At 43.5% G+C, this 13,340-nt stretch overlaps 1 protein-coding gene across 1 annotated transcript in view; it reads right to left on the bottom strand.

Moving 5' to 3' along the window:
- The window catches only part of LOC109908108 (U1 small nuclear ribonucleoprotein C), a 60,326-nt gene that overhangs the window by 20,030 nt on the left and 26,956 nt on the right, over window positions 1-13,340 (bottom strand). The window contains exons 11-14 of the mRNA XM_020506579.2: window positions 9,014-9,154; window positions 8,627-8,797; window positions 2,615-2,798; window positions 2,178-2,264 (exon numbers count right to left, since the gene is read on the bottom strand). Of these exons, the coding sequence (XP_020362168.2) occupies window positions 2,178-2,264; window positions 2,615-2,798; window positions 8,627-8,797; window positions 9,014-9,154 (583 nt within the window). The remainder of the gene's footprint in view (window positions 1-2,177; window positions 2,265-2,614; window positions 2,799-8,626; window positions 8,798-9,013; window positions 9,155-13,340) is intronic.

Genomic DNA, 13,340 nt, shown 5'->3' on the forward strand with positions numbered 1-13,340 from the left:
GAACAAGGCTGTAACGTAACAAAATGCTTCTCAGTCCTACTTCAAAAAATGACCCCCCCCTTCCCCGCAACCTTTTCATCCCACTGCTACAACATTTTCCAGAGAAAACACTGGTGTACTTCCCCCTTTCTGTCAAGAGATTCGTGCTCCTATTTGTTATAATTAGAGTTCATGTTTATTCACTGCTGTCTAGATAGTGCTCCCACTGAAAGTTCAACCTCCATTCAGACTTCTAGTAAGCCTCATCGACATTCATTCCCTACGGTGAAGCTAGGTGGTGTCAGCATCACGCTGTGGGGATATTTTTCAAAGGCAGGACCTCAGACTGGAGTGAAGTGTCACCTTCCAACAGGAAAACTACCCTCAGCACACATCCAAGACAAGATACCTGTGATGAATGTTGAAAACAAAAACTGTCATTTCTATATGCAGGAAATCTTATTTTAATAATGGGTATGGTAAGAATTGACTACCAAAGTGTGAGTCATAATTCCCATGACACCTTCCAGCAAAATCTGAAAAGTGGTTCCTTCATTAATTTATTCCAAAGGATATTTTTAGATTCACTTCAAATGAGGTCTGTGTTTCATGTAGGCTTACACCACCTTGTCAATTTGATATCTGTGTAGATATCCATAGGACAAGGTAACTCTGATCAATATTGGCTAAATATAAACAAATATTATTTTTGTGGGGTGGATTTATTAACATATGTTTACAAACATTACCTTATCCTAGTGAGATTTACAAGAGTTTCAAAACACCTAGGCGGTTTAAGCCTGCACAAAATGCAGACCTTATTTGAAGTAGATCAAGACATACCCTATGGAAGACATGAATGGTAAAATAACGAAGGAACCCCTTTCATGTTCAGCCGCAGGAATTATGAATTCTTTCTATACCATTTGTATTTCATATACCTTTGACTATTGGATGTTCTTATAGCCACTTTAATATTGCCAGCATAATCTCAGGAGTTGATAGGCTTTAAGTCATAAACAGCGCTGTGATTCAAGCATTGCTAAGAGCTGCTTGCAAACGCAGTAAATTGCTGTTTGAATTAATGCTTACGAGCCTGCTGCTGCCTACCACCGCTCATTCAGACTGCTCTATCAAAGATGTAATCGGCCAATGTCAGCCATAATCGGCGTCCAAAAAGGCTGATTACCGATTGTTATGAAAACCGATTGTTGTGCCGATTAATCAGTTGACCTCTAATTAAAACTGTTGTTTTCCCCATGGCTGCATTTTTGTGCATTGACTGCTTGTCAGAATGCATGTTTCCCTCCCTATGGCACTCGTAACGTGAATGCTCAAGAGGAATCTCTCTTTCACATAGCCCACACAACAACAAGCTGACAAGATAAATAGGTTAATGTTAAGGGAATTTTTATCAATGATGACTAATTATGTATACATTTCAATCAGGACTGACTAATCAGAATACTATTATGTTACTGTATATGTACTAATCCAAATACTATTATGTTACTGTATATGTACTAATCAGAATACTATTATGTTGCTGTATATGTATGAGTTTTCTTTCTTGATCCTAGTACTGAATATAATGTGTGTGAATGTGGTCAAGAGTTAGAACAATGACTGTCTGTTCCTTGGTAGAAATGAATGAACTAAATCTTCAGACTGGCTAGAATGCTTATCTACACGAGAAGACCTTGGCTCGTAAATTATATTAAATTGGTAGGGAGAAGGATGTGGGAAGGCTTGAGATACAGCCTTTGTACTGGAACGGAGATGGCACGGGTTGGTGCTGAAACGAATGACATCATTTTCAGTTTATAACCTGTGGTAAACTGTATCGTATTCAGTACTCTCGTGAATAAACTCTGCTGATTGACTTTAAGACTGGGCTCTGTCCATTATTATAGAATAAGGGTCTTACAAATCCTTATGAATTGACAGAGTGTTTAATTTTAATTGGGTATTAAAACATAGAGCAATTTAATTCCTGTAACAGTTAACTATTCCACTATGGGGTTGTCTGGTTTTTCTATTCCTTACTTGTTTTGTTTGCAAAGGAGAATTAAATGTGGACTGTTCTATCATCCTCCAAGTGCGCCTCGGCAGAAATATTTTGTCATGTTTCATATTACTTTGCCGTAGCGCATCACAATATATAAATGACTGCAGTGGAAACACTGAAGTACACTCACCGGGCCGGTGGATGGGGTAGTAGTCAAAACCCAGCTTGCGGAAGGTCAACTGCATTGCACCCTGAGAGCCTGGAGGTGGAGGCTCATCTGTGTGACATGAGAAGGCAGAGGTCAAAAGTTTGTTCACCTCTGACTAAACTAAATTCCACCATCAAGATCCTAATTGTTTTAATTAAAGAGTATTAGGACAACCAGAAAGTATAGATTGGATCTCTACAGGCAGAAAATACACTCTCTGAGACACTCTCTGAGGGTGTCTCAGGGGGATTAGGATATGCAAAAACAACTGTCCATTTCACACCACACACTTGTACAGGTTACACACTTGTACATGTGTGAAACAGGGAAAATATAAGTACCCCCTATTTGACCTTTGTTATAGGCTAATTCTGTGCACTGACATTTTTGGGGTGTCTGGGATAGTCTGTGGGACTAACCGGGGTCTGTTGAGGAGCTGTCGTTGCATATGTGCAGGTCTAGACGAGAGATGAAGGTGTGGTAGGAGGACTCTTTGACGTCGTGTTGATCAAAGTACTGGTCCAGGGTACTGGGTACACCAACGCTGGGAGGGGGTGAAGGGTCTGTCCATAGATTGTGGATACCAGGGGATGGGGGTGCAGTCTGTAACACAAAATCATACCATTATTATCTCTAACTATCACAAAGACTATTATAATATCTAGACCAGCCATACTCAACAGGCGGACCCAGAACGGGGTCAATACCGACCATGGGTCCCAACACATTTTGGAAATTAGTCAGGCTTTTACCTTAGGCTACTGCTGTTGAGAGTTGTTAGAGTTTGACATGTGGTAATGCATGGGCAGTTTGTCATTCACTGACAGAACTTATGGAGATACTTATAACCTGTCAGAAATGTCCAGTTGATCAACTAGCTCATGTTAGCTTTGTAGGTCAAATATAATAACCAGTCATCTAAATCTTCTAATTACCATGGCCAGATTATGTGCCCAAGGATGTCACACCATGGTCTGTTTCACCTGTCTTTGTGATTGTCTCCACCCCCCTCCAGGTGTCACCCATCTTCCCCATTATCCCCTGTGTATTTATACAGGTGTTCTCTGTTTGTCTGTTGCCAGTTCGTCTTGCTTGTCAAGTCAACCAGCGTTTTTTGTATCAGCTCCTACTTTTCCCCGGTCTCTCTTTTCTCATCCTCCTGGTTTTGACCCTTGCCTGTCCTGACCCTGAGCCCACCCGCCTGACCACTCTGCCTGCCCCTGAGCCTGCCTGCCGTCCTGTTCCTTCGACATGGTCTGCATCTGGGTCTTACCTTTGTCCTGATTAAGAGCCTCGACCCCAAGAGGGCCCCCATTGATTTTGTTGAGTCAATCAAGTATCATAAAATGTTTGATTTACTATAACAAATGGGGTGTGAACAGTTTGGGGTTACCTGCATTATGAGGAGGGGTTTGTGGGAGAGGTGAAGAATGTTTTTTACGCCCCATTCTCCGGGAGAGAAGCTGCCCAGGGGCTAATCCAGCTTTGGCAGGACTCCTGCAGTATGGCTGACTATGCAGGGGATTTCCGCACATTGGCAGCGGAGAGTGCTTGGAACCAGGAAGCACTGTTCAATATGTTCCTGCACAGAGTCTCGGAGGAGGTCAAGGACGAGCTTGCTGCTCGGGATATCGATTCCCTCATCGCTTTGACCATCCGAATCGATGGGCGACTACAGGAATGACGGAGGGAAAGGAAATTCAACTTCGCTCGCACGTCTAAGGATTCCGCCTTGCCTCCGAGTCGTCCCGGAAGTCTCCGATGATCCCGTTGCCGAGAGAACCCGAGGCCTCCAGACCTTCCCCCAGAGTCGCCGGAGACGGCTGAGTCACCGCTTCCCGAGCCTATGCAACTAGTTAGAGCTGGGCTATCGCCAGCGGAACGGCAATACAGGATCAACATTAAGAATTGTCTGTGTTGCAGGACTCTTGGTCATTTTGTGTCCTCTTGTCCTTTAAAGAGATCAGGCTCACTGGTAGGAATGAGTACTTTGGTGGGCCATATGGAGAACTTTCCCACTTCCCTTGCTCGCACCCCTGTTCATGGCATTCTGCTGTGGGGAAGCCACTCTAAAACTCTCCGGGTCCTCATTGACTCTGGGGCCGATGACAGTTTTTTGGATGCTACCCTGGCTTCCGAGCTGAACATCCCCACTCAGCCCCTCTCCACTCCCATGGAAGTTAGAGCGCTGGATAGGCGCTCTATAGGCCGGGTCACTCATATTACCACTCCCATCAACCTACGGGTGTCAGGGAATCACAGCAAGATTATTAAATTCCTGCTCATCAAGTCTCCTCAGATTCCCGTGGTATTGAGATTCTCCTGGCTCCAGCGACACAATCCCCTCATCTACTGGTGCCATCCTGGGCTGGAGTCCGTTTTACCACGCCCAGTGTCTGAGGTCAGCGCAACCTGCCCCGGGACGTCTTCCTGGGGGCTTGGAAGGTGCCCCAGACCTCTCCACCATTCCCGTGGAGTACGAGGACCTTCGGGAGGTGTTCAACAAGGCCCGGGCCACTTCGAATCCGCCGCACCGACTATATGACTGCGGGATTGACCTTCTACCTAGCACCACTCCGCCCCGGGGACGACTGTACTCGCTGTCGGGACCGGAGACCAAGGCTATGGACACCTGCATTGGGGACTCCCTAGCTGCAGGATTTATATGTCCTTCGTCCTCTCTGTGCCCGTGCATCGACTACCAGGGACTCAATTGCATAACGGTGAAGAACCGCTACCCGCTACCACTCATCTCCTCGGCCTCGAGCTGCTCCAGGGGGCCACCGTGTTTTCCAATCTGGATCTACAGAATGCCTACCACCTGGTGCGGATACGGGAGGGGGGTGAGTAGAAGACCGCCTTCAACACGGCCAGCGGCCACTATGAGTATTTGGTAATGCCATTTGGCCTCACCAATGCCCCTGCTGTGTTCCAGGCTCTGGTGAATGATGTTCTCCGCGACATGTTGAACCAGTTCGTCTTCATCTACATTGATGACATCCTCGTCTTCTCTCGCTCCCCCCAAGAACGTGTGCTCCATGTCCGACAGGTTCTTCAACGCCTCCTGGACAACCAGCTGTTTATCAAGGCAGAGAAGTGAGAGTTCCATCGCTCCGCCATCCCCTTTCTGGGGTACATCATCTCTGCTGGGAGTGTCCAGATGGATCCTGGCAAGGTGAGAGTGGTGGTGGATTCCAGACAATCATGGATTACAAAGGGATAACCAGCCAAGTCACAGACACAGTGTCTTGCTCCTGGACAAGCTAAACACCTTCTGCACTCGCTTTGAGGATAACACAGTGCCACCGACGTGGCCAGCTTCCAAGGACTGTGGGCTCTCATTCTCCATGGCCGACATGAGTAAGACATTTATTTAAGCGTGTTAACCCTCGCAAGGCTGCTGGCCCAGACAGCATCCATAGTCACTCCCTCAGAGCATGCGCAAACCAGTTTACAGAAATATTAATTTTCTCCCTATCCCAGTCTGATGCCCCCACTTGCTTCAAGATGTTCTTCATCGTTCCTGTACGCAAGAAAGCAAAGGTAACTGAACTAAATGACTATCACCGCGTAGCACTCACTTCTGTCATCATGAAGTGCTTTAAGAGGCTAGTTAAGGATCATATCACTTCCACCTTACCTGACACCCTAGACCAGGTGTGGGCAACTCCAGTCCCCGAGTGCCTGATTGGTGTCACACTTTTTCTCCATCCCCAGCAAACACAGCTGATTAATCAAATTGCATTCTAAATTGAAGATCATGATTTGGTGATTATTGGAGTCAGGTGTGTTAGCTGAGGTTGGTGCAAAACTGTGACACCAATCAGGCCCTCGAGGACTGGAATTGCCCACTCCTCGTGCCTCCTTGCAGCATGCCTAAGGCACGTTCACGCAGATGAGCAGGGACCTTGGGCATCTTTCTTTTGGTGTTTTTCAGAGTCAGTAGAAAGGCCTCTTTAGTGTCCTAGGTTTTCATAACCGTGACTTTAATTACCTACCGTCTGTAAACTGTTAGTGTCTTAATGACCATTCCACAGGTGCATGTTCATTAATTGTTTATGGTTCATTGAACAAGCATAGGAAACAGTGTTAAAACCTTTTACAATGAAGATCTGTGAAGTCATTTGGATTTTTACCAATTATATTTGAAAGACAGGGTCCTTTTTTTGCTGAGTTTACATAGATATGAAATCACTGATTACTTTAATAAGGTAACATTGGTCACTGTAATAATGTTTAAATACAATTTTACTCATTTAACTTCTTGGATAATAAAAAAAAAAAATTGGATGAAAAACGTTCCCGTTTTAAACAAGATATTTTGTCACGACTATGCATATAATTGACAGCTTTGGAAAGAAAACACTCTGACGTTTCCAAAACTGCAAAGATATTGTCTGTGAGTGCCACAGAACTGATGTTACAGGCGAAACCCAGATAAAAATCCAATCAGGAAGTGCCGCATTTTTTGAAACAGCCTCATGCCAATGACTCCTTATATGGCTGTGAAGGAGCTAGCAGTCAGCTTACATTTTCCACGTTTTCCCCAAGGTGTCTGCAGCATTGTGACGTCCTTTTAGGCATTTCCATTGGAGAATGGCTGTAAGAGACCATATAGGGCGAGTGGATGCATGGTGTATCCCGGAGAAAACGTTGCGTGAAATACTGAGGTAGCCATTTTTCCAATAGTTTCTTATGAGAAACCAACTGCCTCCACGGATATATTATTGAACACATATATGTTAAAAACACTTTGAGGATGGATCCTAAACAACGTTTGCCGTGTTTCTGTCGATATTATGGAGCAAATTTTGAAAAAAGTTAGGCGTTATTGTAATGGATTTCTTCATCTGAACGAGAGGCAGACGAAAGCGCAGCGTGGTTGTTTTGATTCATGTTTTAATAAATGCCTTCACATGAACAAACTAACAAAAACAAGAAATGTGAAAACTCAAAACAGTCCTATCTGGTGCAAACACAGAGACAGGAACAATCACCCACAAACACACAGTGAAACCCAGGCTACCTAAGTATGATTCTCAATCAGAGACAACTAATGACACCTGCCTCTGATTGAGAACCATACTAGGCCGAAACATAGAAATACCCCAAAACATAGAAAAACAAACAGACTGCCCACCCAACTCACGCCCTGACCATACTAACTAAATACAAAACAAAGGAAATAAAGGTCAGAACGTGACAGTTATAGTTGAAGTATTTTCGGTCGATTTCTCAGCCAAGCAGGATGAGCAAAGGTGACATTTTTCGCCTACAAAATATTATTTTTGGAAAAAAGGAACATTTGCTATCTAACTGGGAGTCTCCTGAGTGAAAGCATTTGAAGTTCTTCAAAGGTAAATGATTTAATTTGGTTGCTTTTCTTATTTTTGTGAAAATGTTGCCTGCTGCCAGCACAGCCTAGCATAGCATTATGCCATGCTAAACTTACACAAATGCTTGTCTAGCGTTGGCTGTAATGCATATTTTGAAAATCTGAGATGACAGTGTTGTTAACAAAAAGGCTAAGCTTGTGTTTCAATATATTTATTTCATTTCATTTGCGATTTTCATGAATAGGAAACGTTGCGTTATGGTAATGCGCTTGAGGCTATGATTACGCTCCCGGATACGGGATTGCTCGACGCTAGAGGTTAATCTATATTCTATTGTTTTCCAGTCAATGTCACTCCGACATTGCTTGTCCTAATATTGGTATATTTGTTAACTCCATTCTTTGACTTTTAAATTGTGTGTATTGTTGTGAATTGCTAGATACTACTGCACTGTTGGAGTTAGTAACACAAGCATTTCGCAACACCCGAAATATCATCTGCTAAATATGTGTCTGCGACTAATAAAACTTGATTTGATTTCTAATGTAAATCTTTGGCAACACCCAAGGGGGCTTTAACTGCCTAGCTCTCCCTGTAGATTCTACGGTGACGTAGTGTCCCCATGAGTGACAGAACACTGAACCAATCACGGCGCAACTACAGAAGACTATCGACACTTACACTCAGTATTTTCCGCTGGCTGCCCCTCCACCACAGAAAACACTGAGCTCGTCTGAAACACCTGCATTTTGGAGCTGCCTTATTCAAGAAAAATACCACGTTCGTATGCAGCTTTATTAACTCAAGGATGAATTTTTTTTTTTTTACATTGTTTGCAAACTGATATGTGACACGAATGAATGAAAAATAACATCCAAAACAGGCACACAGAGAATAAATACATGTTTTATTTGTTTTAGCTAAATATGCAGGGCTCAAAACAGATTGGGTTCAGGCTCTGCCCCACCTACCCTGAATGACGGGTTGCCACTGAATATAGCTACATTTGAAATAGAACTGTAGCACAAAATAAGTGCAGGCTGCAGACTCTGTGTTGTTGTTAACACATATAAAAGGAAGGCGGGAGGACGGTACCTGTAGAGACTCTGCAGCCATATTCTTCCTCTGCTGGGCAGACTTCTCCATGGCCTCACTCAGGGACTTGGCGTAGTGGATGACAGCTTTGAGCTGAGAGTCCGTCAGCACCCACAGCAGGTCGTCCAAAATGAAGAGCAGCTTCGAGGCCAGAACATTACAGTCCTTCACCTGGGATATGATTAAAGACAGAGGAGAAACCTAGTTAGTCATCATGTTACAGAGGAAGCAATTTTACATTCATACAATGACTGTGTGTTTATTTACTCTGAAGCACCTTGAGAACAGTTGCTTTTGAGAAAGAAAATGTAACGTGGTTAAACTGTTAGGGAAACGTCACATCAAGTAAACCCCACCCTCCCTGGCCTACCCATGGCCCAGTCTTACCCTGCGCTTCAGGGCGATGCGGATGCGTCCCTGGTTGGTAATGAGGCGTAGTGGGATACTGCCCAGGTCCTGGTCTTCACTCTCTATGGCATCAGCCTCTATACGCAGACTCTGCCAGTTGATCTCCTTAAACGTCAAAACCTGGGGAGTTGCACAAAACATACACAGACAGACAAAGACACATGTATATACATATTAGGGAACCAGTTCATGGGACGAGCTACAAGTACACTGGCCTAAAAGTCTCTTTACGAGAAAAACAGGGAGACCATGTAAACGAGGTAATTTCTAAGGATATCGCAGACGCATTTCCTGATCTCAAATAGAGGGGCTGGAAATCATGACCAATAAAACGCTGAACAATTTGCCTAATTAAGTGATATTTATTGCTGGCCTGAAAAACAAATACAGTGACTCTGTAGGCTGGACATACTGTACTAACTGTACCATGAAACCTGGACATACTGTACTAACTGTACCATGAAACCTGGACATACTATATCATGAAACCTGGACATACTGTACCAACTGTACCATGAAACCTGGACATACTGTACCATGAAACCTGGACATACTGTACTAACTGTATCATGAAACCTGGACATACTGTACTAACTGTACCATGAAACCTGGACATACTGTACTAACTGTACCATGAAACCTGGACATACTGTACCATGAAACCTGGACATACTGTACCATGAAACCTGGACATACTGTACTAACTGTACCATGAAACCTGGACATACTGTACCATGAAACCTGGACATACTGTACCATGAAACTTGGACATACTGTACCATGAAACCTGGACATACTGTACCATGAAACCTGGACATACTGTACCATGAAACCTGGACATACTGTACCATGAAACCTGGACATACTGTACTAACTGCACCATGAAACCTGGACATACTGTACTAACTGCACCATGAAGCCTGGACATACTGTACTAACTGTACCATGAAGCCTGGACATACTGTACCATGAAGCCTGGACATACTGTACCATGAAGCCTGGACATACTGTACCATGAAGCCTGGACATACTGTACCATGAAGCCTGGACATACTGTACCATGAAACCTGGACATACTGTACCATGAAACCTGGACATACTGTACCATGAAACCTGGACATACTGTACCATGAAACCTGGACATACTGTACCATGAAACCTGGACATACTGTACTAACTGTATCATGAAACCTGGACATACTGTACTAACTGTACCATGAAACCTGGACATACTGTACCATGAAACCTGGACAAACTGTACCATGAAACCTGGACATACTGGACTAAATGTACCATGAAACCTGGACATACTGTATTAACTGCACCATGAAACCTGGACATACAGTACTAACTGCACCATGAAACCTGGACATACTGTACTAACTGTACCATGAAACCTGGACATACTGTACTAACTGTACCATGAAACCTGGACATACTGTATTAACTGCACCATGAAACCTGGACATACTGTATTAACTGCACCATGAAACCTGGACATACAGTACTAACTGCACCATGAAACCTGGACATACTGTACTAACTGTACCATGAAACCTGGACATACTGTACCATGAAGCCTGGACATACTGTACCATGAAGCCTGGACATACTGTACCATGAAACCTGGACATACTGTACCATGAAACCTGGACATACTGTACCATGAAACCTGGACATACTGTACCATGAAACCTGGACATACTGTACCATGAAACCTGGACATACTGTACCATGAAACCTGGACATACTGTACTAACTGTATCATGAAACCTGGACATACTGTACTAACTGTACCATGAAACCTGGACATACTGTACCATGAAACCTGGACAAACTGTACCATGAAACCTGGACATACTGGACTAAATGTACCATGAAACCTGGACATACTGTATTAACTGCACCATGAAACCTGGACATACTGTACTAACTGTACCATGAAACCTGGACATACTGTACCATGAAACCTGGACATACTGTACCATGAAACCTGGACATACTGTACCATGAAACCTGGACATACTGTACCATGAAACCTGGACATACTGTACCATGAAACCTGGACATACTGTACCATGAAACCTGGACATACTGTACCATGAAACCTGGACATACTGTACCATGAAACCTGGACATACTGTACCATGAAACCTGGACATACTGTACCATGAAACCTGGACATACTGTACCATGAAACCTGGACATACTGTACTAACTGCACCATAAAACCTGGACATACTGTACTAACTGCACCATGAAACCTGGACATACTGTACTAACTGTACCATGAAACCTGGACATACTGGACTAACTGTACCATGACACCTGGACATACTGGACTAACTGTACCATGAAACCTGGACATACTGTACCATGAAGCCTGGACATACTGTACTAACTGTACCATGAACCTGGACATACTGGACTAACTGTACCATGAAACCTGGACATACTGGACTAACTGTACCATGAAACCTGGACATACTGTCCTAACTGTACCATGAAACCTGGACATACTGGACTAACTGTACCATGAAACCGGGACATACTGGACTAACTGTACCATGAAACCTGGACATACTGTACCATGAAACCATGAAAACTGGACATACTGTACCATGAAACCTGGACATACTGTACCATGAAACCTGGACATACTGTACTAACTGCACCATAAAACCTGGACATACTGTACCATGAAACCTGGACATACTGTACTAACTGCACCATGAAACCTGGACATACTGTACTAACTGTACCATGAAACATGGACATACTGTACCATGAAACCTGGACATGCTGTACTAACTGTACCATGAAACCTGGACATACTGGACTAACTGTACCATGAAACCTGGACATACTGGACTAACTGTACCATGAAACCTGGACATACTGGACTAACTGTACCATGAAACCTGGACATACTGTACCATGAAACCATGAAAACTGGACATAATGTACTAACTGTACCATGAAACCTGGACTAACAGTACCATGAAACCTGAACATACTGTAGCATGAAACCTGTACATACTGTAGCATGAAACCTGGACATACTGTACTAACTGTACCATGAAACCTGGACATACTGTACCATGAAACCTGGACATACTGTACCATGAAACCTGGACATACTGGACTAACTGTACCATGAAACCTGGACATACTGGACTAACTGTACCATGAAACCTGGACATACTGTACTGACTGTACCATGAAACCTGGACATACTGGACTAACTGTACCATGAAACCGGGACATACTGGACTAACTATACCATGAAACCTGGACATACTGTACCATGAAACCATGAAAACTGGACATACTGTACTAACTGTACCATGAAACCTGGACATACTGTACCATGAAACCTGGACATACTGTACTAACTGCACCATGAAACCTGGACATACTGTACTAACTGCACCATAAAACCTGGACATACTGTACTAACTGCACCATGAAACCTGGACATACTGTACTAACTGTACCATGAAACCTGGACATACTGTACTAACTGTACCATGAAACCTGGACATACTGTATTAACTGTACCATGAAACCTGGACTAACTGTACCATGAAACCATGAAAACTGGACATACTGTACTAACTGTACCATGAAACCTGGACATACTGTACTAACTGTACCATGAAACCTGGACATACTGTACTAACTGTACCATGAAACCTGGACATACTGTACTAACTGTACCATGAAACCTGGACATACTGTACTAACTGTACCATGAAACCTGGACATACTGGACTAACTGTACCATGAAACCTGGACATACTGTACCATGAAACCATGAAAACTGGACATACTGTACTAACTGTACCATGAAACCTGGATTAACTGTACCATGAAACCTGAACATACTGTAGCATGAAACCTGTATATACTGTAGCATGAAACCTGGACATACTGTACTAACTGTACCATGAAACCTGGACATACTGTACCATGAAACCTGGACATACTGGACTAACTGTACCATGAAACCTGGACATACTGTACCATGAAACCATGAAAACTGGACATACTGTACTAAATGTACCATGAAACCTGGACTAACTGTACCATGAAACCTGAACATACTGTAGCATGAAACCTGTACATACTGTAGCATGAAACCTGGACATACTGTACTAACTGTACCATGAAACCTGGACATACTGTACCATGAAACCTGGACATACTGGACTAACTGTACCATGAAACCTGGACATACTGGACTAACTGTACCATGAAACCTGGACATACTGTACCATGAAACCATGAAAACTGGACATACTGT

The sequence above is a fragment of the Oncorhynchus kisutch genome, linkage group LG17, assembly GCF_002021735.2.
Source record: "Oncorhynchus kisutch isolate 150728-3 linkage group LG17, Okis_V2, whole genome shotgun sequence".
Lineage (NCBI taxonomy): Eukaryota > Metazoa > Chordata > Actinopteri > Salmoniformes > Salmonidae > Oncorhynchus > Oncorhynchus kisutch.